The 27,059-nt window shown below is 33.3% G+C and overlaps 1 protein-coding gene across 1 annotated transcript in view; it reads left to right on the top strand.

Moving 5' to 3' along the window:
• The window catches only part of nolo (ADAMTS-like no long nerve cord), a 546,982-nt gene that overhangs the window by 96,482 nt on the left and 423,441 nt on the right, over positions 1 to 27,059 (top strand). Inside the window, exon 2 of the mRNA XM_076411466.1 lies at positions 21,092 to 21,202. Coding sequence (XP_076267581.1) covers positions 21,158 to 21,202 — 45 coding nt within the window. The 5' untranslated portion in view covers positions 21,092 to 21,157. The remainder of the gene's footprint in view (positions 1 to 21,091; positions 21,203 to 27,059) is intronic.

Here is a 27,059-nt window from a genome sequence, read left to right as displayed (position 1 = left end):
GACACAAAACCATGAGGGGCCCATTTTTCGTTTTCTTTTAGTTTTCGTTTTTTAGAATCTTTTAGTTCACTATTTGCTGTAGCTCAACTCATTGATGGATTAAAATCGACAATCTGTAAGAATCTGAATAGTGTTTCAACATTTTTAACTGCAAGTAAATTTTAAAGAAGTAATTAAATTTGGCACATCTTACTATTTCAAATTGGGAGTAATACATAATTTTTTTAAACTTATTTACTATATTGATACTAGCCGTTGCCGACTAACCTACAATTTGTCTTTACATTAATTTGGATCTAGGTATATAACTAGGAGGAACCATCCGTCCTATCTTAGTCTCTGGTGTAGTAATATTTATTTTAATAATAAATATATATTTAAGATCAAATGGTTTGATTTTTTTTGAGTCTGCGTTCTGTTCTGGTGCTTTCCAAGAGTTTTATTACGTATATATTGACATGAGAACGGACATCTCTCCTCATATCTCCTTGCAATTTTTGATTTCCTGGGTGACACTCGGCATCTGACGCTCTCGATGAAAGTAATGATTCCTGTAGTATCTCGGTGCACATGCATTACTTCACTGGACTTTGTTCCGGAATAGGTTAAATAAAAAGGATCTTCTTAAATACTACTGAATGACTTGTAAAATATCTATTGATAGAATTGTTATTTGACTTTGACTTTGTAGAAACCTCGCATTTTCTAGTTTGAGAATGAAATCGTTAATGAAGAACTACTGCGTTAATTTATCACATATACATAGTATCACTGTACGCTGTTCTTACTTCTTATCAAAATGTTGTCTAATGTCTTCTTCTCTGAATATCACATTCTTCGCCTTTCACTCTCAATAAATTCTAACTACATCTTCTCTTACATATAAAATAAAACTTGAATAATTACTAAAATATATTATGTTTAAAATACATATCTAATTAGACCCTAATTATTACCAGTAGAATCAACAACTGGAATCATTTTGTTCTCTGTTCTCGTTATCATTAAATTTTGGCATATGTTGATACCTATTCCAGGTCGTTGGAAATGATGTGTTATAAATTTGTCAGTTAATATTCCCACTATAAATAAAATTGATGCTGTTCGGATTTTATAAAATTTTTTGAAAATATAACCTTACATTCCACACTTATCCTGGTTCTTCAATATTTTGAAACCAATGTATGTTGTTAAACCACTAAGGATAATACAACAATTTAATTATTATTGCTAGAGAATTATTAATGTAATATACAGGATTTTTTGTTGTTTTGAGTTGATCGACTCTACCGATCCACTCGAAAAGAACATACCGTCTTTAGAAAAAGGATGGCAATATAGTTTATTCTTTACTATAGTTCATTCTCTACAGGAAATGCGCATGTGCCAAATTCAAAGATAAAGGTGAAGTAATGTATCCTAATGCTATGCTGATGAGATTTCAGAAAACACGAAAAAACTTAAATTGCCTTTCCCACAACCCATTATAAAAATACATCGAAATTCTATTCCATCCAGTTATAATTTAAGCAGAGATATTACCCCATAATAACGGTAATATATCGTAACAAACCCGAAGATCGATCATGTATTTTTTAGTTTTAATCGAGAGAAACTGCATAGCGGCGCTGCACGCAATTCATCCATAAAACTTTTAGGGAGGATTAATGTTGACCTGATTCGAAAGCGGAAAACGATGCATTTTTACTGTTACTATAAAACGTGCTTAAAACGTTAAGCGAATATATTACGAAAGATAATTTGCCAATGCGACTCCCCTACCCTACCCTCCCTTCTACATCGGAAACCAATAAGAAACTTAATAACCGATTTCAATGTTGGTTTTAGATTGGATTGTTAAATCTTGTTTTTATAGCTAATGGAATGAAATGGGTCGCTAAATTTTCTTTTCGGATCTTTTAGAGAGATATAAAATTACGCAAAAGGGGTTTAAACTTTCAAAAAAAAAAACGACTAATTTTAGAGTAATACTATATTTGATTTGGATTTAAAATGACGTTTTAAATTTTAATCGTAGGATCCTAAATTGTGTGGATAATTATATTGCAAAAGTCAGTAAATAAAATTAACATATAAACTAAGCAATGTAGAGTCAATTTGAACGAGATTAAATCTGTCGACGTCTATTTTGCAAATACGAGAAATCAATACATTCCTGATAAAATATATAATATTCAAGTAGCTAGCCAGGGAAGATGTTTAATGATGTTCCGATACTCATCAAAGGAATACTGAAACCTTTTAGCTATATGAAACAGATCAATTGAAAAGTCCACGACCTGACACATAGATGGTGCTATTGAATTAAATCCATATGTTTTTCAGTTAGCCCTAACCCTCAGATGATGCGTATATGAATTTGGAAGCTGTCGGATCATTAGTTTATGAATTATAGCAATTTGAGTGAAGAAACTTTTATTATTCTAAGTTAATGGATAAAAAGGAATTTTGCTGGTTGATAAAATATAGCTTTTTGAAAAAAAATTAAGTTGAAGCAAAAACTTGTCTTGATGCCGACGAAAATATTTTAAAAATCCACAAAATTATTTTGAATGACTGTAAATTGAAACTGAATGAAACAGCAGACACTCTAAAGGTATCAACTGAACGTGTACATCATATAAAAAGCTCTGTGCCAAGTGGGCGTCGCGCGAGCTTACTTTTGACTAAAAACAAAGACGAGTTAATGATGCGGGGCAGTGTTTGAAGATGATCAAGCGTAATAAACCCGAGTTTTTGCGGCGATCTGTGACAATGGATGAAACATGGCTCCATTATTTCATACCAAAGTCCAATCCATGGACCCCTTCCAAAGCGTCGGAAAACTCAACGGTCGGTTCGCAAGGGTATGACGTCTGTATTTTTGAATGCACGTGAAATAATTTTCATTGGCTACCTTGAAAATGGAAGGGCCATCAACAGCGACTATGATGTAGCGTTATTGGAGCGTTTGAACGACGAAATCGTCGAAAAACGCTTTTATTGAAAAAGGCAATACTTTGCTTCACCAAGACAATTCGCCGTGTCAAATCGCTTCCTCTTCCACCGTGCTTTGAATTGCTTCCTCATCCACCGTATTCTCCCGATCTCTGGCCCCCAGCGATTATTTCCTCTTCTCAGATCTCAAAAGAATGCTCACTGGGATGAAATTTTCGTCGAATGAAGAGGTGATCGCCGAAATTGAGACCTAGTTTAAAGCAAGGGACAAATCGTACTACAAAAACGGTATCGAAAAGTTGGAGGGTCGCTATAATCGGTGTATCACCCTTGAAAGGAATTATGTTAAATAAAAACAACTAATTTTGCCAAAAAATGTATTTTACTATGGTAGGCCGGGGATTTTTCAATTGAACGGTGATAGTATTCATTCTCAGTAATCCGGTCAGTGATGTGAATGAGAGTATAAACTGATTCGACAATACTGGCATCCATTCCATAACGGAACTTCCTCCATGTTTGACAGTAGGAACAAAAAGTCCAATCCGTAGGCTTCTTCTGGAGTTCTGCATACAGAAACCCGACCCTTTGTAGAAAACATTGTAATCGATGATTCATCGGATAATGCCTTGTTCTTCCCATCATCAAGATGTATGATAGTTTCACCACTTATTCTCAACTTCTTTTACAAAGGGTTTCGCAATTATAGCCTTCTCATGAATCGAATCTTATCTTCGTAGGGCTCCCGCCGTATTATTTTTGTCGTACTATTTACACCGAATCAGTGTTATCAACATGTATTACTAAAAGGTGTATTACGTGATAGAACATCTGGAAACCTTTAATAATTGACCTTTGGCATATGGAGAATTAAAAGAATAAAAATAAATTAGTACATATTGATTTCACGAATAAAAGAATCAAACATAAGCCAGTATATATGAATGACAAATAGTCCTGCATGGAAATATGGTCAAATATATTAACATGACCCTTGATGTTGAATTCAAGTAGAAAAAATGTGAAGAACTTAAGCTGAAGTACAGAAAAATGTAGTGGTTATTGAATAAATACTTGGCCCCCTTAACATATAATAAGCTTTTGCTTTACCGATAGGACTTGAAACCAGTGTAGTCTTATGATGTACAATTCTGAGCTTGTGCCAGCCAAAGCAATAGAAATATCACACAAAGATTGCAAAGTAAGGTAACGCGAGGTATTGTTGATGCTCCATAGCACATTTGTTAAGGAGAATCTGCATAAGCTCCTGAAGATAAAAAATTTCGATAACGTTATCAAGGACTATGCCCAAAGACATGAATGGAGCTTCAGTTACTTAGCACAAGACGATAAAACATTGTTGAAGTTCTTCAGCTCCTAGACAATGATGGCTTAGTCAGTAGATTAAAGAGAGTAAACTATTTGATCTAATTTAGTGAAGTTTAAGTGAAGTGTTTCTCGTAGAATAAGTACTACGCAATTTTAAACCGTTACTAATATAAAAACAATAAAATAAAGGAAGATAAATTAGAATAAAGTCAAATAATTTACTAGTGTTTATTGGCTAGATTTCCATAATAAATAATTTAAAAAATTAACTGGTTATCTCTGAAAAAAATACTTCAGGGCATCTTAATGGTTAATAGAACACCAAAAAGTACTAAAAAACCTTCCTGATGATGTCTTGATACACAACCTTGTACCCGAAGCCGCTACAGATTTAAAACACTTTTATATAAGGACTTGCTGAACTTTTACAGCCGTTCGAAATATCGACAAAGTTTGCAAAATCTAGAGTATATTATTATATGTGAAAATAGCGTAAAGTATGTGGACGTGTCATAAATTTTCATAAATTTTCACTACATACTCTGTACCGGAGCCTTTTGACGTTAAAGTGCGCGAGCATTGACTTGGAAAATATTTTACGGGTTTTGTGAAAACAAAACTTGGCAGGAAATAAAGGAAAATAAATATTTTTCTACTCGTTGATGGTTTACAAAGTTGCTGTTCCCAGTACAGTTTTTCGTGCATTGTTCGTTATTGTAAATCACTCGGGCGCTTTTAATGTTTTTTTTTAAATATATAACATGCAAACTTACTTATTTATATCCAAATATTTAGTTTTACTCTTATTTTGTGTTGATATTAATAAAACAACTTTAAAATATGTATTTGTTAATATTGTTATTTATAATACAGGTAATATATATTAGAGTACCGTTCAAAAGCTTGGAGACAATAAGGTAAATAAAACAAAACAACACTGGAACAGAAAAGTTCTGAATTATTGCACTCAAATTTTATCAAGCTTTAGACCAACGTTTAGTTAAATTTTATTATTTTTAGTACAAATTTAAAAAAACTTTTAAGTACTAAAAAACTAATTAGTGGTTCACCCATTTTCACTCCTACTTTTTGTTGATTTATTTAAATATTCGGAGTTCAGTGTTTCTCAAACACTTTTGTAGGTATTTCCACAACTATGCTTCGATGGGCATCGAAATATTTCTTTCCTTACTTTCATTTTTCTTTCCTATTCTTCGTTTCGTCTGTGCTCTACGAACTCCTGATATAACTTTGACGAATGTTTACGGCATAATGTGTTTTTGAAATATAACCAATTACATTCACTACGGAAGGAATTGCATTTTCCTGGAGGTTTTTCAGATAGATCAATTTTAATCATATGGCCTGAATTACTATTATCCAAGTACTTTCAGACCATCACGTTACCACCAGTTTCAGAAATCCACATACAGAAGTGTTTCAGACCACTCCAGTTTATATCCAGCAGATTGTAAACGTTTCTTTAAAGTAGTTGTTTGAACTGACTTTTCTAGTGTTTTATTTAATCTAGCGTTAATTGGTGGTACTCTTAAATGTCTCTCGACTATCTTGTTTAAAATTTCAGGAAGAGATCTGGACTCTTCTGGTCTCGATATCCCCCAATAGCTGTTTTTTGTGCAAAAGTGTGAGTGTAATACTGTGTAAATATTTACATGAAACTCCGATCTTTTCTGCAATGTGGGGTATAGCATATCTTTTCTAGCTAAAACTATATGTCAACTAAAAATAAAGTGTCCCTAACCATTTTATCGGTGCTGTATATGGGAGATATTTTAAAGGCAACCTATTTTATTTTAAACAACTTTTAAAGTTCTTACCACATTCCTGCCTCTAAGTATATGAAAAAGTGATCTAAATGCTATTGTTTTAGTTTAATGTTTGTTGTATTTAGGTATTTCATGGATTTCTTTTTTATTTTCATCTTATTTTCAAGAACACATTATTCATATAAAATCATAGACTTTGTCAATTATATATTGAGAAAATGGAGAGCACATTGATTCCCCAATAAAGGTTAGCAAATCTTGCATTGAGTTTACGTTTATAGAAGAAAAAATAATGCCAGAGTTATATTTTGGTATCCTTTCTACTTACTACTTCTACGGTTATACATCAAGTTAGGTAAGATGAAACAATTTGTCAAAACTTTGGATAATGAAGGGGCATGCTTTAACTACATTTATAAAAAGTTTCCTAAACTGGGCAGTTACTCTATGCGAAGATCGAAATTACTTTCCTACTAACTTAATACAAAAATATTCGGCTATGTAATTAATTTTATTTGCTGATATAAACTCGACGTTAAGAAAAACATCACCGTCTCCCGCTAATGTACGAAATGTATAATAATAAAACCCGCAGTGACATCGCCGTTAAAAGAAACATAAATTCGGTATGTTTCGCCGCCCCACCGATATAATTTCCGTTTGGAAAATAGGAAATTCTGGAGTGGAAATCCGTTTCGCCGACATCGACCACCCAGCATGTAATATTCAGATAGTTGCAGCATGTTAGTTTAATAGTTCCCTTGGTTATGCTGGTTATTATCGAAAATGCTAGCATCTATGCTTTATGAACGCTTTATAGAAAAAAAACGAGACCCGAAGACAAGTTGATAACAATATAAGTTGATAATTAAAACTGTCAGCTTCTATTCTTTATGAATACATTTTAAACTCACAAATAAAACAAACAGCAATGTATATGTAATTAAAATATAAATAGTATAAAGTTTGTTGTTACAGTACGAATGTTTGTATGCGAAAATTCGGAAAGAGGTCAATTGATTAACGTGATTTTAATATCTATATAATATTCTATTTTAATAGGTTCATAATAAAGTTCACAACAAAACAAACAGCAATGTATATGTACAGTACGAATGTTTGTATACGAAAATTCGGAAAGAGGTCAATTGATTAACGTGATTTTGATATCTATATAATATTGTATTATAATAGCTTCATAATAAAGTTCATAACTAAAACAAACAGCAATGTATATGTAATTAAAATATAAATAGTATAAAGTTTGTTGTTACATTACGAATGTTTGTATACGAAAATTCGGAAAGAGGTCAATTGATTAATGTGATTTTAATATCTATATAATATTCTATTTTAATAGGTTCATAATAAAATTCATAACTAAAACAAACAGCAATGTATATGTAATTAAAATATAAATAGTATAAAGTTTGTTGTTACAGTACGAATGTTTGTATGCGAAAACTCGGAAAGAGGTCAATTGATTAACGTGATTTTAATATCTATATAATATTCTATTTTAATAGGTTCATAATAAAGTTTATAACTAAAACAAACAGCAATGTATAAGTAATTAAAATATAAATAGTATAAAGTTTGTTGTTACATTACGAATGTTTGTATACGAAAATTCGGAAAGAGGTCAATTGATTAACGTGATTTTGATATCTATATAATATTGTATTATAATAGCTTCATAATAAAGTTCATAACTAAAACAAACAGCAATGTATATGTAATTAATATATAAATAGTATAAAGTTTGTTGTTACATTACGAATGTTTGTATACGAAAACTCGGAAAGAAGTTAATTGATTATTAATTAGTATATATTAATTATAATTAGTATCCATTCTCCCTTCATAACACAGCTATTTGGTATATATACATACATATATATATATATATATATATATATATATATATATATATATATATATATATTGCTATTTCACTATTATATACTAATAATGATTTCTGTTATCATTATAATTCACATTAGGAGAATTTTATCAAGAATTTGTACAATATACGTATATGAATCAAAATATATTCCAACATTTCTTACAATTTTTCCCGTATGTTGAGCAACATGGCTTTAGTATATATAATCCATATGCACTACAAATAGTTTAATACCATTAATATTCTACTTAGGTGTCTATGTAGCGAGTTCTTCAGAACCAATGAGTTTTTTAGCTTGGGATTGTTGATTCATGGTTAGTCACCTGAATACTCCACATTAAACTCCACATTTTTTGCCTGACAATGCTATTTGTGTGGTAACCCTTTTGCATGCTTTTGGATCTTTGCGGTGTAAACATCTGGAATTGCTTCGTCTACTGTTAAAATTATTTGGTACATTAAAATAGGTTCTCGTCCAATAACTTTTCAATGTTATTGTTTTCGAACATAGTTGGTCCCCCAGGCCCATCCTTGTTATTAGCTTCAAAATCACCACCAAATATATGGCATCGCTATAAGATTCTGAAAAAGTATCTTATTGGCCTTTGGCAGCAAATTTCTTTATATTAAATAACGAAAGTAATGAATGATATGAATAAAGAATTCAATGATACAAGTAGAGAAATGTTAAAATCACCCAATTTTACACTAATCTAGGATGGGTTCTTTAAAAGTTGTTTATATTGATAGTCCGCATTTTCACCAATAGATATCGTTGATGAAAATTTATGCAAACACCCAATATAATCTATTAATTAATTTATAATTAATTATCGGTTTTGACTCTATATTTATTTGCAACACAATTATTTGACATATATTCAATATATATATATAAAGAGCTAGGACAATATAGAGCAACGTCAATAGAATCTCAACTCACGCGACGACATTAACATCATAACACAAAGAAAAACCCACCTCCCACGGCCATTGTTCGACAGACACCAAGAGATCGACAAAAAGACCGTCATCCGCAACAAAAACCATCCCCCCAAGTCCTCAGCCGTGTCGTCGAAGTTAACGAAAGTAAAGTAATGTCTGTTGCGACGATATAATTTAGAACTTTTTGCCACGACCGCCGCCTCTGCCGCTTCCTCCTCCTCTTCCTTCTCCCCCGCCAGCACCCTCATCCGAAATCATAAATTAAGTCGAGTTTAAAACTTGGGGAATGACGTGGCTGCGACAGTGTCGCCACAGTTGTCTTGAATTATCGAAGAGGCGTGCGGAACGCTTCCGGAACTAATTAAATCCGCAATCAAAGCGACATCTAACGGCATTATGCATCGGGATGGAGACCGAACGGCGTGGTAATGGATATTTTGCATAGTGCATGTGGTTTCTCGGTAGGAAGCAAGAAGATTCAAGAGTAAGAGGGAGTATCTCTGATTTATAGTATTATGTTCGAGGTAATACTATCAGTCAGACAGTCTTCCAAGCAAGTATTAGGTGGTTACGTGTATTCTGATCACTTAAAAAATCCATTTATGTTGCGCGTATTCTTCTTCCCAAATATAAAGGAAAAAACAAAACTGCAAAACAAACTTTAAGTTTTAGTGAACATAAACACTAAAATTTAAACTACAAAAAATAGACGGGTATAACGATAAGTAATGACAACTTTCATACTGTCAATGTTTAACGAGGTTGATTTATAACACAATTATAAAGCCGATTTGGACTTATGGGGTGCAAATATGGGGTTGCACTAAAAATCAAATCAACTGGTCATCCAACGCTGAGAAAAAACAAGGTTCTTCGATAGATTACCAATGCTTATCGCTACGTAACCAACGAAGAACAGCACGATGACTTGGAAATCAAATGGATTTGCGAAGTTATTCAAGATTTCGCCTTGAAACACTAAAGAAACTTACTAAATCATACTAACGTGGAAGCAATATAACTGCTGGACAGCGCTCAGGATGTCAGGAGATTGAAGCGAACCAAACCATACGAACTTATATAAAGTATATACCTTTTAGTGTAAAGTTATAATATTACTAGCGACCCACCCCGGCTTCGCACGGGTGCAATGCTGGTACTAAATTAAATACACTACAGAAAAAATATTTATATTGTAATATAAAAAATATAGACGTTGTATATAAAAACATAGCGGCCCGCTCCGACTTTGCACGGGCATAAAATATATATGCCTATGTCACTCAATGAAAACATGATTAAAATCGATCCAGTATTTTTGGTTCATTCATTACTGCCCTTGGCCTGCACGCATTAAATTTGGAGTAAAACAATTCCTCTTCCCCTATACTTACTATGAAGATTTCCTGCTATCTTTGGAATATCTAAATTCATACAATTTTTATTACATTACACATTTTTAAACGCAAATTTTAAACTTGTAATATCTCCGAAAACATTTGTTTAATTTACATGCTGTAAGGAACCATATTGATCTATATTAATAGCACACTGTATTTAAGGTACTTAATTCGATAAGGATTAATGCCGAATTGCTTAAAATAGCTTCGTAAATAAACCATTTTCTCACGTAAAAAGTAAACAATAAAAATGGTTAATGTGGGTTATCCCTAAAAGATAAACATATACCATCGCGGATTTTTTGTAGACCTTTTTATGGTGTACAATACTGTAGTACATTAATTTGATCTAACTCGTAGGGTTAGGCATCGTTTTTGCTAATTGCTAAATAAGCCTAAAAAATAGGTTAATTTACGACATCACGTTAGAAACCTCTAAAATTAGCAATGTTGCCTTAGTATATTATGCATGTATTATACATATAAACCTTCCTCTTGAATCACTCTATCTATTGAAAAAAAACCCATCAAAATCCGTTGCGTAGTTTTAAAGATTTAAGCGCACATAGGGATATAGGGACAGAAAAGGCGACTTTGTTTTATACTATGTAGTGATAATTGAGGAATATATATTGATGTATTTTTTCGCACTCGTCTTGCTTGTGAATTAATCCAATTACAAATGAAACGTAGTAATAAATTAATTTTAATTAATATTGTACTAAGCGTATCTAATAAAGATGTTATAAAAAAGATACTGTAGAAGTGGCACTAACTGTGCACTCCTTTGACCGATTTTTTAAATATTCTGTATGACGAAGTCATGTTAAGATTGTGCGTTTAGTTATGTGAGTATTGTGTGAAAACTCCGTGGAGATTGTGTAAAGGTTGTATTTGATTAGACGGATACATCGCATTTTATCCCCTATTGCTCCTCCCTTAGGTTCTAACCTGTTAACTGTTCTTCTCGCCACCTGATTACCAGTTAATTCTAATAATAATAGTAATAATATTTTGGTTTATTTAGACCATCGGGCCAGGGATGAAATGTTAATGTGTTGTTCCGTCTGGCTTTTGGGGTCTTTCTCACACCCTTAAGAATCGAAATCTTAGAAATTAGCTTATCTGAATGTTCCGAACTAATGTATATGTGTTTCGGGCATCTTTTTGTTATAGTACATAATTCTGACATAAATAAACTTCAGGTATATTTCTAATCAACTTCATATTTATTTGGTTTGAACGACAATTTCTTGTAGTGCGTTAAAAATACCTGAATTTGTCCCGAGTAAATTACATTTGCGGAAAGTTTAACTTTTTTACTTCAATTTGATGAAAGAGAAAGCTGAAGTACATCGAATGCTACGTGAAGCTTATGAGAATCTCCTTCCATCGATCTAAATATATGATACTGGTTTTGATGTTTTAAAAGCCGTTATTGAGCAGTTTTACTTTGAAAAAATTTGGAGACAAAGATGTGAAGGCATTACTCGATGAAAGCATCAATGGAGATCACCATCGACCACAATTGATGCGTTTTAGCCGACCACTGAGCGAAAAATGGCCGCCATACGAGTAGACACAACAATGTTGTTCTTCAGCATGACAACGTTCGACAACGTATTCCAAAATCGGTGAAAACCTACTTGGAAATATTAAAATCGGAGGTACTACCGCACCCGCTGTATTCTCTAGACGTTGCTTCTTCTAATTACTACTTATTCCAACATATGAGTCCTGACTTGCTTGAGTAAGGAATTCACTTCTTATTAAGTTACCAAAAATGTTCAAACATTCTTAATAAAGATTCAAATTAAAAAAAAAAATACTTAATTATTAACTAATTATTTATACATTATATTTCAATTTCAAACTATATACCGACTTCAAATTCAAGATTCAATCCCAACATCGATTTATCTTTACTGAAAAACTCCGTATCAAAGATACGTTACTATTAACTCTTTAACTTATATAATTCAATAACATACTATTAAATATGACTAAGTCTGATTTTCTCGCAGCTGCTCGCTCATATCTAAATTGAATAAAAGAACGTACCAGCATCGTTGTCGCATACACCCGTTTATCAACCAGTTCAATAAACACGGCAGAAACAATGATAAATTTATTAGGACCTTTGACTCGCAAACGGACGGGACATCTGAACCTGAATGGCGAATTATAATTCTCGCGTATTTCCCAGGATTTAACCGACAGAGAGGTGGTATCTGGCGTGGATATACCGTTCCGATATTTATCTATTTCCACCCCTACCGATATCTACGAATTTATCACTTTACAATGACAGTAATTACCTGAACATTTTCATATAGATCCATCTATTTAAAATTTATTGATGTATCCTTACATGATTAGCAAGATTTCGTGGTTAATTACATAAATCGCATACCTTAATATAAGGTCAATTGAAAAGTCCACGGTCTACCATAGTAAAACACAATTTTTTGGCAAAATTAGTTTTTTTATTCAACATAATCCCCGTCAAGGATGATACACTGATTATAGCGACCGTCCAACTTTTCGATACCATTTTTGTAGTACGATTTGTCCTTTGCTTCAAAATAGGTCTCAGTTTCGGCGATCACCTCTTCCTTCGACGATAATATCTTCCCAACAAGCATTGTTTTGAAATCTGAGAACAGGAATACGGTGGATGAGGAGGCATTTCGAAGCCCACTTCATTGTTTTTTTTGCCATCGTTTTCACTTACTTGTGACAGGGAAATAGCAGCACATTCTTCTTTTTTAATCGTTTTTCGGCGATTTCGTTCTTCAAACGGTCCAATAACGCTATATAATAGTGGCTGTTGATGGTCCTTCTTTTTTCAAGGTAGAGTTTGGAGCAGGTTCATCGTGTGCAGTCCACTCGTACGATGTCGATTGGATTTCGGAGTGAAATGGTGGAGCCATGTTTCATCCACTGTCACATATCGACGCAAAAACTTGGGTTTGATCATCTTCAAACACTGCTCCGAATTATCAACACGTGGTTGTTTTTGGCCAAAAGTGAGCTCGCGCGGCACCCACTTTTGACAGAGCTCAACAACCTCCTTTGGGCGTCCACTGCGTTCATCGACTTTAGTGCTCACTTCATTACGTCTAAAGTTAGCATACCAATCCTTGATGGTTGATTTCCTGGGGCAGTGTCCGGAAACTCGGCATCAAGCTAAGTTTTTGCTTCAACTGTATTTTGTCCCCTCAAAAAGCAATATTTTATCAACACGCGAAGTTCCTTTTTATCCATTTTTTTCACAAAAACAAAAGTTGCTTTACTCAAAATGCCATAACAAATGATCGGACAGCTCTCAAATTTATAAGCGCATCTTTTGAGGGTTATGGCTAACTAAAAAACATATGGATTTAACTCTAGTAGCGCCATCTATGTGTCAGGCCGGGGACTTTTCAATTGAATTGTTAGCATGGTGTTAGTAGTCAGTAGATAATTACAAATTAATGCTCTCATGGTACTTTTATACAATCACTTTTTTATCTCATTCCTTCAATTTACATCGCAAACACATTTTAATTTTTGTAAGGATGAAAACAAAATGCTTGTTTATTCATTCGTCAACTTGCCTTTGAAAAGCTTCTGAGTTTCACTGTTTTTATCCTAATATTTACAGAAAGGCATATATATAATTGTTTCCCAAGCCTTGGTATTTCCAAACTCCAATAGTCTACAATTAAAATAATAAGATACCTAAGCTACAAGCTTCAGTTCAAATTCCATTAGACAATGCTACTTCAGCAACTAGTTCACTAGTTCATAGCAACTTCAGTCTCTGTTTGGTGAAGTTATACCATGAGCAGCGATGCTTGTGCCAGGAACCCACGGACTAAGAATGTTGTTTTTAAAAGCATGGATGTTCAATCTAACTTTTTTGACCTGACACTTTACAATACTTTTTACTATATTATTATGTACATCACGTTAGACAAAAAGCAAAACACATTAGAACCAAAATAAAACAACTATACTGATTAGTCGGAAGATACTCTCAACTTGATCTAAAATCAAAGAGGTTGATCTATAATACAGTTATAAAGCCAATTTGGACCTATGGGGTGCAAGTATGAGGTTGCACTAAAAATTCAAATCAGTTAGTCATACAGCGCTGTCAAAACAAGGTTCTTCGATTGATTACCAATGCCTATCGCCTTGTAACCAATGAAGAACTGCACGATGACCTGGAAATCAAATGGATTTGCGAAGTGGTGCAGGATTTCGCCTTGAAACACGAAAGAAGATTACTAAATCATACTAACGTGGAAGCAATACAACTGCTGGACAGCGCGCAGGATGTCAGGAGATTGAATCGAACAAAACCATACGAACTTGTATGAACATTTAGTGTGTATTATTAGTGTAAACTATAGCTATAAGTTAATAATTAATAAATAATTATAATTTTTTAATTGAGGAATACATACTGATGTATTTTCTCCCACTCGTCTTGCTTGTTAATTAATGCAAGCACATAGGAAAAGTAGTAATAAATTAATTGTAATAGTAATAAAAATTAAGATTGTACTAAGCGTATCTAATAAATATGTTATAAAAAAAATGATATTATGTATGTAATGTATACCATTCTTTCGAGACAAGATGATATATCTTTAACATTAAGATTTTAAGTAAAAATTGATTATAGTTTTAATTTAATGCTAACAAAATTAATTGCAAATCAGTTGTGGTTACATTAAGAACAATGGTTCTAACTCGATTACCCACGGCCCATAGATGTTAACAGAAAATGGTAAATGTGTTCCAGATTTATGTCCCATTAAGATTTTATTTACAGAACGAATAGATCGTAAACAATTGGAAACATATGGGAAATTACCGCTTATATCGATATATTGTGGTCGTATATCAAGTTCCGATACAAATTACCAAGATTTACATTCGTATAAATGTCTTGTTCCTTTAAGTTCACAATTACCATAAAGGGCGCAGTTATTACGGCGCAGTATATTATTGGATTCAATATTCAATCGCCCTATTTGTTTAAAGATTAATCTTACATTGTTATCAATATTTATTATTGCTTACGATGTTATAAATTACCATAACGTAATTTCGTTATATATTTATATTAGATTCTTGCTTATATTTGGAATGCGAAGTATCAATGTAAGCAGCTATTAAACCAGGGGTGTGCAACTGCAATGGTAAGTAGTGGGGCAAAGTTTCGCTTAGTCCAATCATTGGCGGTGCTGACAACGCGAATTTGATTAGTTAGTTTAAAATAGTTATGTAGAAACCTGTAAGGAAAATACTTTGCTTTGATTGGTCTGCCATTTCCCCTGATTATTTTGTGACGTCACATTTATTGGCCAATAGTATTTAAATGAAAATCAAATTTAATTTTTAAAATTAATTTATTAAAATAAAATCCTATACAAATATACATAATTGTAAATAATATAAATATATATAAACAAAAAGCAAAAAAAGACAATTATGAACTCTATTCTACGCAATATTAAAATATCTATAATTCTTCCATAACGCCATCCCATATATGTTTAGTGCCATCAATTTTATGTGATCTATTAGAGTTCTAACTTATCTTGATATATTGAAGGTAAACTTTAAATCCTTCCCTGTTGATATTGCATTAACTTCATTAAACCAAAAATACAATCACACCTTATAATAACTTAAAATTTGGTCTTGAAAATCATTATGGATTGGATAGTCGAAACACTAAAAATGTATGTGTTTTTAAAAAATATTTAGATTTTAGAGTAATTAATCTGTGGAACTACTTAATATAGAATATAGACAAATATTGCATGTTGTCTCTTTTTCAAAAGTTTTGTTAAATAGCCTGAAATAAGACTAAAATACAATATTAAACTCTTGTTTTCCTCAGAGCAAAATTCTCTGGAACTGAAAATATAGACTCAACTGGTGATTTAACAACCTCAAGTGGTACTAGATCTCCCGTTAAAAAAGAATATAAGTTATCTAACATGTTCATCTTCTTCACAATTTTCTCCGGGAGAATGATGTGAAAAAATTGAAGTGATGAGCCCTTTTAAAAATTTCTCCAACATACTAGGGGAAAGATGTTGTTTCCACCTCCATGACCTCTAATAGATCCAACAAAAATCTTTAAGCAATCTTGGTTAAGATTTGTTAAACAAATGTAGTTATTTGTAAATTTAGACAAAATAGATTTCTTTAAAGTAATAAATCCCCTAAAAGTAGCAATTAAATTTTTAATTGATGGCACCATAACAAATATTTTCTTAACAAGGCAATCAAATTTAAATATATAATTTCTCTACTATAAAATGATTGAACACTAAATTGTAATCTAAACAAAAACCATAACCTACAAACAACAAACATGAAAATGGACGCCCATAGAAAATGCTGATGTCACACAATTTGATCGACCAATCACATTTCATGTTAGTGGCGGCACCAGGAATTTAAACTAGCCAATCACAATTTGCGATCGCAGCGCTACATTTCCCCAAGGTCGCCTATACCGTGAAATTTCAATTTTTTTCTATGTATTAAACAACTTAACCTAACTATTAGATTAGATGGTTTCCGCATTTCTCTATATAATATAACTAGTTTAAGTTTAGTATTATTGAGTTATTTAATGTATATGCTAATCAAGGAACTTTCAAAAGTCAGTTTATAATATTCGTTACTTTTGTTGCTTAATCAGAAGAAACCTGCTGCCGAAAGTTATAGGACGCTTTTAGAAAGTTATGTTTATTCTGCTTCTTCCTGTCCCAATTGGGTCAATTCTAATTTCAATGTTTTAGAAGTAGTTATTTTGATATCATTGACAAAAAACGGCTGGAAAGCTAAAGGAATTTGATTATAATGAATTGCAAGGTGAAAATCCAGTTCAAACTCTCAAAGAATTTTCAGGCAACTCTAAAGAAAATGCATCATGTTTTTCAAATGCTCACATGGGATGGGAAAGATCTAAAAGGAGCGAAAATGACTACCACACGAATTGACTGAAAATGGCATTTCGAATTGCTTCAATATCGCGGTTTCATTACTTGTGAGAGAAGAAAACAATAACTTTAGGTGGTTTATTATAACTAACAATGAAACATTAATCTATTATTTATTATATAATCTACTATTATAAAATATTTCAACGTTTAATTTTATTTTTTTAGTTATTGTTTCTTTAGTTCTTTAGTTATAATCCAGGAGTCACCGAAATCTAAAACTCATAGCCAAAAAATGTTGCTGCGTATACGATGGGATCAGCAAGCCACGTGTGGCTGGAACCAAATGAAGTGCGAAAAATTGATCAACGATGGCTACTAAAGCAATATCATTCGACATAGTATTACCAAGTTATCAGAAAGAACATTGTTGACCTGTTTTAAACCCGTTAAAATAACTGTAGTGGTATTAGACATCTTTTGCCCAATTTGGTTTCTTCTACATGTTTGATTTTATAGGGAAATATATAAGACAAGGATATGCCTTACTGAGTATTTTAATAAAATTAATTGTAATTATCGATAATAAATGTTCCACAACTGTGCAAGGTCTCTGAAGTCACTATGTCACATCATGAATACCAACTGATGAAATAGCGTCATACCGGTCAATATCACTATTACCGATAATATGCAAATTAATTGAAAATTTTATTGAAAAGGATCAATCATTGAGAATAGCGATCTTATTTCGAATCATCAATATTGTTTCAGGAATCAATACTCCACGATTCGTTTAGGTTCACAGAATCACCAATGGCATGGAAAAATTACTTACTTATCGAAGAAAATTAAGTTTGCTATGAAATATTTTTGAATGATGCTGAAGCTTCCGATAAAGTTTCACAAGAGGGCTTGAAGCATAAGATTAAAATGCTTATCCCGGACCAATATTCATAACTTTTTGTCATATATAACTGACCGACGCCTCACAGAGTCAAACAAGAAGGTGGCTACTCTGACTTGAAGAAAATTTGACAAGTATACAGCTGCTCTAACTAGCAAGTGACACAGGACAGCAATTTTGGGACCATTCCTTTATATTCTGTACATTCGGGACTTGCTTACATTCAATGAAAATGTTGCGGCTACATTTGTAGATGAGACTGCAATCCTAACCATTAAATATAACAACACTGAATCAACCGAAATGTTACAAACATCTTTGCTAAAAGACAATGCTGGCAAGACAAATAGTGCTTTAAAATTATTTAAAATAAATCAGTGTGTTTTGATTTCACCAACAAAGGAATCAAGTACAATCCAGTATATATAAATCGGTAAGGGCCTACTTACGGAAATATAGCCAAATATTTTGGCATAATCCTTGATCTCAAAATGAGGTGGGAGCCACATTCTTAAAAAATTTGAACAACTTAAGTTGAAATGGCAAGAAGTACACTGGTTATTAAGTATGCTTTCGGGCCTATCTGTTTATAGTTTTTACTTTGCCAAACTTTACAAGTATTGAAATCTGTGTGGATTTATGATGTTCAACTCTCGGGTTATACCAACCAAAGCAATAGAAATATTATACAAGGATTTTAAATCAAGGTACTACGACGTGTTGTTGATGCTCCATGGTACGTTCGTAACATGGTACAATCTGTATGAGGATCAGAAGGTAGAAACTTTTGATAACGTTATCAATGACTACGCTCAAAATCGAACAGTGACTCCATTAGCATATCAATGTTGAGGTTCTCCAGCTCCTAAACAATGCCTAATCAGAAGATTGAGGAGAATGAAACCATTTGATCTATTTGAGTGAAGTTACTAGTAAAACTCAGTGCACATTAAAAACAGTGACATGCATATTAAGCCCAATGTGTCTATTGTAGAATAAGTACTTTGTAATTTTAAACCGTAGAAAATTAGGAGAAAAAAATGTTTTTTTGGTGTAATATATTTTCCTCTTAGACCACTGATTGTTACCCCAACCTTGTAATCTTTTAGAGCAGGATTTTATTAATATTTTGGTACGTTTACCAGTGATAAAACTGTCTCATTGTATCAGTCACTAGATCTCGTTTAGTCAGAAACTACATCCAACAACCATAAATAACGGAATTATCTCCGGCCAATATCGATCACCACCGCCAAGAAGTGCCAAGCGACGCGACTAAAAACATCTAAACCAACCCCTTAAATCCAGTTCCCTCATCCCCTATGCCAAAGCAGATAAATCGCCATCTTTATAATTGAAATCCTCCCCACCGACACTCGACGCGAAGTTGGCGCTTGCCAGCTTTATTTCCAGGGAACACTTTCGTCCTCGACGTCCATAAAAAAGTTTATCCTAATTTTCAACGGTTGTTGATACGAAAACTTAAATAAAACGCAGCCGTAGAGGCACTTTTCCGACTGTCAAGACGACAAATTGAATTTGTTCGAGTAAAAGACAGTTAATTATATTTTGTACGGTTTCCAGTTTATTATTATATGGTCGGTTTTTTTTATTTTCGTTTTAATACGACGCCCCCGTTCGCTAGATTTGTTGTTGTTGTTGTTGTATAAAGTAAATAAATTGATTGGGTTACATTGGTTTCCAAAGTAGGATTCTATTGGCTTTCAGAGCTGACCATTACTAGTGGTAGGCCACATTATTACAGGTTACATCTTAGAGGAGGAGCCCCAATACTAAGACTCAACTGTCCATTGAACATTTTTTAAAAAATCTGTGTGTAGCTCTTAAAGGCACCACGGCACTGAACATTTCTATCAGAGATACGGCTTCTTTAATTTATTTTACCAGCGGTACTGCCGCTATGAAATTTCCATCAGAGGTACTCCTTCCAACATAATTAAACTAGTGGTCCGCCGTCCTGAAATTTTTATCAGAGGCATTTTCTTTAACGTAATTTAACTAGTGGTCATGCCGCACTGAAATTTCTATCAAAGGTGCTGCCTCTTAATTTATTTACGAGTGGTACTGCCGCTCTTAAATTTCCACCAAAGTCACTTCCTTTAACATAATTTAACTAGCGGTCCTGAAAGTTTTATCAGAGTACCCTCTTATTTTATACAACTTTATTTGCAGCTTGATCGATTAGGCCCATTACTTCAGCGGTAGATGCCAGTTTCTTCTTCTAAATTATCTAGTAAAAAAAAGTATATAAAAAATTGAGTTATTTAAAAAATAATTATATTTTGAGGATTAAAAAAGGCAAAAAATTACATCTAAATACCTTAGATATGTTTAATACATTATGTTATATATTTATTATCATTATATATTATACATTATTATTGTATATCATTATTATATATTTATGTTTTAAAGCATTTTTTGGTTAACAACTGTAAAATTACGAGAGAAAAGAAGTTTCCCCAAATTTAGTTCACAGTCTTATAGATAGATCCCTTAAACAGATTTAGATTTAAATTATATCTAGAATTATCTTCTTTTAATATAATACCATTCAGAAAATATTATCGTATTTTTTTAAAATGTTCATCTTTTATATTTTAACTTTTCTTTTGTACGTCCATATATATCGAAGTATTGAAAGAAAGCACTTTTATTTAATATATATATTTTATATATATATATATATATATATATATATATATATATTGATAATTATATATATTTTCTACAAAAATATAAAATAACATAACATACTATAACAAAATGTCGAATATCCTTAAAAACCTCTATATCTTTTTATAAACCCTTTGAATTATCTGGAAACCAATTTATATAAGGCGTCCAGATAAAATAATAATAAAGATGATTTATTGTTTCAGATACCATATGGCCTTCAAAAGAAGATACATCTTGTCTGCTATAAAAAAGGAAGAAATTTAAGAACAATGGCGAACACAAAAATGGCAATTGTTTGCTCCTTGTTTATATTGGTAAGTTAGAAATATTTTTAGTAAGTCTTTCTTCAATTTGCAAATTAATTTATAACCACTGTTCCGTTATACTTGTAGTAATACAAAATTGAGACGCGTACTAGATTAATATATAAGTGTCTATTACTTTAATTAAAATTAAATTAGACTACTTAGGCTAAAGTTAAGAGCTACTCTGTACAAGTTAATGTGTTTTAGTTCGCTTGTATGTTCTGATTTCATGTTCAGTAACTGTACGGCCTTTGCGTTGCTGTGATTTAGTAACCTCCTTTGATATTTTAATGCGAAATCCTGGATAACTTCATAAAATCCATCTGATTTCTGGGTCTTCAAGCAGTTCTTCGCTGGTTACGTAGTAATAAGTAGTCGTAAATCGAAGAACTTTATTTTGCCAGCGTTGGAATACTAATCCGTTTGATGTCTTTAGATTGAAATAGGCCTTATACTTAACCACTACACCAATATCTTTGGTCTTAGGTCAATATGGGAGTATTTATCGACTAAACAGTTCTTTAATTTTCATTTTGATTTTTTCTGCATCTAACGTATCCAATTCAGCTTAACATCGAGATTGATGCTGAGTAATTTTGATGATTTCGCGTAAGTCAGTCTCTAGTCCATTTGTGGATGTTATTGACCGCTATTTGTACGGTCTCTATAGTGGTACTGCATATGATAAAATAATTTAACTATTCAAATAGTTCACCTTTTAAAATGGTTGTTCCGTCGATATAAAAACTATGTACTATTTATGAACCGTTCCATGTCATTAACGTGTCGAAAAAACAGGTTTTACTTTATATAAACTTGTCATTCGTATTTTAACAATAAATATTGCCGACAGCTAAACAAGACCCTATCCGAAAAAAATATCAATTTAAAACGGCAGCGCAGGAAAAAATGGACATTTTAATTAAAACGGGTGCAGATATTCATTTCGTGCGCGATTTATGAACATGTATGTGTGTGTGCGCGCGGGGTATGCGTGTTGTTTTATGCAACCAGAAATGCCCCCGTCTGACGTTGAGCGTTAACCAAACAGGAGGGTTTTATTGCGGTTTGTTTACCATTTTAAACTGACACTCTTTCAATCCGACGTAGTGGAAAAAACTGTGTGTTTAGCTTGAAAATTTAATTTCTGGTCTCCCTCGATCTTTGTTTTTCCAGTGGGGCTTGTCGGAGATTATTTATTATCTCAATAATGCAAAATTTAGAATATCCTTGTCAGGTAATTAGTTTTACTAGTGCAAATATATTTTTAATAACAAAATATTTTGGATAATGTTATAACATTTTACAAATATTGTATAGGTTTTGGTAACCCCTCAGTACATAAGCAAAAATTTTTGTTTAAAATCTTGTACGCCTTGTATGAATACAATTAATTACCAATAAGACTGGTTGACTTTGGATTGGTAGTCCTTCCGTAGTTATTCGAAGAATTCCTTGGCGTAGTTAAGTTCGGGCAAAAGTATTGCAGTCGAAGCTCTAAGGTCACCTAGGGTGAATTGAAGCTACTCAAAGGCCACTAGCCATTAACTATTCTAATTAGGAAAAAATTAGACTTTGAAAAACACCTAGTTCGTCAATTTCTGGCACAACTATTACAGTTCTCCGTGTAAATCTACCAAATTTAGACTGATTATGTTGTGAACTAACGTAGTAATAAATGTATTTTTTTATATAACAGTGAGTAAACGCGACACCCACTTTGAACAGACCTTTCTCAAAATCAAGTGCTCATGCAATATAAAACCAACAATTTCTTCTGATATATTTACGATGTTAGCTAGCTGACGCAACCATACTTTTCGACCATTCAAAACGATTCTGTGGAAGTTTTCTGGTATTACCACCTCATTTGGACATCCACTCGTTCTGCATCATCGGTGTCTCTACGACCACGTTTCAAGCAAACAAATGTTTTAATGTTGTTTCTGATTAAGCGGAGTCCTTATAATACTTTTGAAGTCATTGATTTGCTTTTCCCATCAAGAAGCAGTGTAAAATTAAAATACAAAATTGTTTTCGATAATAGTACTAGAAATTACAAAGTCATAACTAGAATATCATGAAATTTTAACGACTTTAACTGAAAAAGCTGTTAATGCAATAAAGCCACATGTTTATGTGTTTGCAATACACTTGAATACTAAAATGATGATAAAAATAATTATAGCTTAGTAAAAGTGAATAATTGTGAACTCCCTCAAGCAGACAACGTCAAATATATGGGAATGCATTTTGATCAACATTTAACACGAAAAAAAAAGTGACATAACGCTAACAGCTTGGGCTTAAACTAAACCAAATATATTGGCGGATAGGGCGTATCCTCAGATAACAAAGTTTTGCTGTATAAGTGAACACTTAGGCCTATTTGAACTTATGGTATTGAACTGTAGGGTACTAGCAAATCTATCCTAGCTGTCCTCCAGAAGCTTCAAAATAAAGTGTTGCGAGTCATAGCCAATGCCCCATATTACGACTACACTAAACTAATTCAGCGCTATATCCCCTTAGAACCAATAACGAGTGTTATTCGAAGTATTAGTGCAAAGGACTCTGAAAGTATATTAGTGCATCCCAATGCACTCGCCAAACAGTTACATGTGCGTGATGACAGTGAAGTGCGTTGGCTCAAACGCAAACTTCCATATGAACTAATTAATAGACCTGTAGAGTGAGATATAATAAAACAAATAATAGATTTTTTTTATATTCGCCCTTATTACGATTCTAGTTACTTTACTTCTCCTAAGGGCTCTCTTATATTATTTGTATTGGCTGGTTGACAATAATTTCAGATTATTTTTATGTTTCTGAAAGCGAATTTATTCAAATTAGTCGCGGTAAATTATCGCCCTCTGGTTGAAATTCGATCACAATTTATTAAGATAATCATGTTTCTCATGTGACTCTAAGGTCTCGAAGGGAGGATTTGGATTGAAGGTACTCAAAGGCCTCTAGCCATAACCTATTCAAATTAGGGAATATTTACGTTTTGAAAAACACCTAGTTCGTGGTTTTCTGATACAAACATCATAGTTCCAGATGTAAATCCACCACAAACCAAGTTGATTAATGATAATGTATTGAACACTTCCATACCTGATACCCAACTCTGATGATATTTCTTCAATTCTTAAACGGCGATCACCTTCAATAAGCTCTCGAAAAGCACGCATTTTGTCATTCGTGAGACTTGACCCTGGGCGTTGATCATGACTTTAATTTTCGACAAGTCCGCGCCCACCCCCAAATTCTCTAACCCAGATATACGCTCAATTCTAAGACAATGTAGCATTCCCAAACTGTGACTTCAAACGATTGAAGATTTCCGATGGTCTGACGCCTTCATTGGTTAAAAACTTTATGATGATACATTGTGCAACATAGGCGGCGTTACTAGAATTAAATCCATATGTTTTTTAGTTAGCCCTAACCCTCAAAAGATGCATGTATAAATTTGACAGCTGTCGGATCATTAGTTTGTGTATTATACCATTTTGAGTGAAGCAGCTTTTGTTACTGTGAAAAAAAAATGGATATAAAGGAATTTCGTTGTTGATAAAATGTTGCTTTTTGAAGGAAAAATATACAGTTGAAGGAAAAACTTGGCTTGATGTCGAGTTTTCGTTTTTTAGACGTGGTGAAATGAGCACCGAACACGGTGAACGTAGTGGAGGCCCAAAAGAGGTTGTTGCCGACGAGAACATTTAAAAATCCACAAAATGATTTTGAGTGATCTTAAATTGAAATGGAATGAAATAGCAGACACTCTAAAGATATCAACTAAACGTGGACATCATATCATTCAAGAATATTTGGATATGAGAAAACTCTGTGTATAGTGGGTGCCGCGCGAACCAAAAACAACGACGAGTTGATGATTCGGAGTAGTGTGTGAAGGTGATCAAGCGTAATAAACCCGAGTCTTTGCGTTGATATGTGACATTGGATAAAACATGGTTCCATCATTCCGAAGTCCGAAGTCCAATCGACAGTCATCCGAGGACTGCACACAATTCACCCACTGCCAAGCGTGAGAAAATGCAACAGTCAACTAGCAAGGTTATGGCGTCTGCGTTTTGGGATGCGCATGGAATAATTTTCATTGATTATCTTGAAAAAAGAAGGACCATCAACAGCGACTATTACGTAGCGTTGTTGGACCGTTTGAAGGACGAAATCGCCGAAAAAACGGCCGCATTTGAAGAAAAAGAAGGTGCTGCTTCACCAAAACAATGCATCGTGTCACAAGTCATTGAAAACGATGGCAGAAATCCATGAACGTCTATATCCTGTTCTCAGGTCTTAAAATAATACTCGCTGGGAAGAAATTTTGGTCAAATGAAGAGGTGATCGCCGAAACTGAGGCCTATTTAGAAGCAAGGGACAGATCGTACTACAAAAATGGTATCGAAAAGCTGGAGGGTCGCTATAATCAGTGTATCACCCTTGAAGGGAATTATGTTGAATAGAAAATCTAATTTTGTCAAAAAGATGTGTTTTACTATGGCAAGCCGGGGACTTTTCAATTAACCTGTTACTAAAGTACCGCGCGCTCAGTCATGGCTGTACTGCGGACAGAACCGAACACAGCTTCTACCCACCCCAGTTTCTCTCCTGATAAACCAAAGAACACTCGATGTTCGAATCCTCTAGACCGGAATTACGTGTTAAGCTAATAGTAAAATAACCGTTTATATTTTGATTCCTACTGGTATTTTTCATTTTTAAAATTTCTACAAAGATTAAATTCATGGAATTTCTCAATATTCTAACAATAAACAATTCTTTACCAACTAGAAAATGGAGGTTAGTAAATATTTTATATTTTCCATAGTTCTTTAATTCATCATTCGTGTTTCTGTTAATAACGGAATAGTTCTAGAACTAAGTTTGCGAGTTTATCTATGGAGACAAACAGAATTGATTCGAAAATTCTTAGACAATGGCGAACTGCAAGTGAAGCTCTAATTATATAACTTCGTAACAGCTACGCAATGGTTTCTGCAGACACTTATTGACTTAGGACCATTCATCATTGACATTGTCTGGTTGTATCTCTGGACTTGTTGCTGTATTCGATATAATTCTGGCGGCGACTTACGAACCGAACAGAAAGACAAACAAAAACGAACGGTATCAGGCTCCGGTTGACAGAATGATCTCGATTGGCCGTTACGTATTATATTTGCCAATTAGTAGACATTTAAACTTCCTGGATTTTCACCTGGATATTTTATCTAATAATAATTTATAACCAATTAAATATGGAAATATATTTTCGATATAATATCCAATTAGAAACAGATAGTGTTTTGTACTTATATTTTTTATTCGTTTTTTGATAAAATTTTGAACTCATAAAGCTTTTGAGATTACTGTCACTGTTACTATCTAATTTCGACTAGACATTTCTTTCGCCGCTATGTTTAACTCGTAGTGTCTTCCTTCGCTCGCAATCTTAGTCATATTGGCAGATATTTTGATTTGAAAGGCTTTGGGCATTTTCGGTCAGATACCGCTCTTATTGGTTTTCTCTCGATTACCGTAACATATGTAGCTACGGATTAGTCACAGAGCAGGCCCAGAAGCTAGGTACTGGTTGCGGTCACCGTAGACTCGCCATATCTTCGCCGCGGTACCAGATTTGCCAACGTCTCGTCGTCGAATAAAATCAGTTACCACGTCATCGAATAATAGAACCTCCCACAGCGTCGATTACGGTAGCCCTGTCCGAAAAATAGCTTGCTTTCAACGTCATTCATAGAACACGTTCAAATGCAAAAGCAACGGCGAAGCAATGGTATCTGTAGGACCGAAAGATATCAACAGCCGTACTAGCGCA

The sequence above is a fragment of the Rhynchophorus ferrugineus genome, unplaced genomic scaffold, assembly GCF_030347505.1.
Source record: "Rhynchophorus ferrugineus isolate W39M unplaced genomic scaffold, kcgeb_rfMv2 rfM8, whole genome shotgun sequence".
NCBI classification, from domain to species: domain Eukaryota; kingdom Metazoa; phylum Arthropoda; class Insecta; order Coleoptera; family Curculionidae; genus Rhynchophorus; species Rhynchophorus ferrugineus.
The sequence above is the reverse complement of the archived record's forward strand: the minus strand, read 5'-3'. Positions and strand labels throughout refer to the sequence as shown.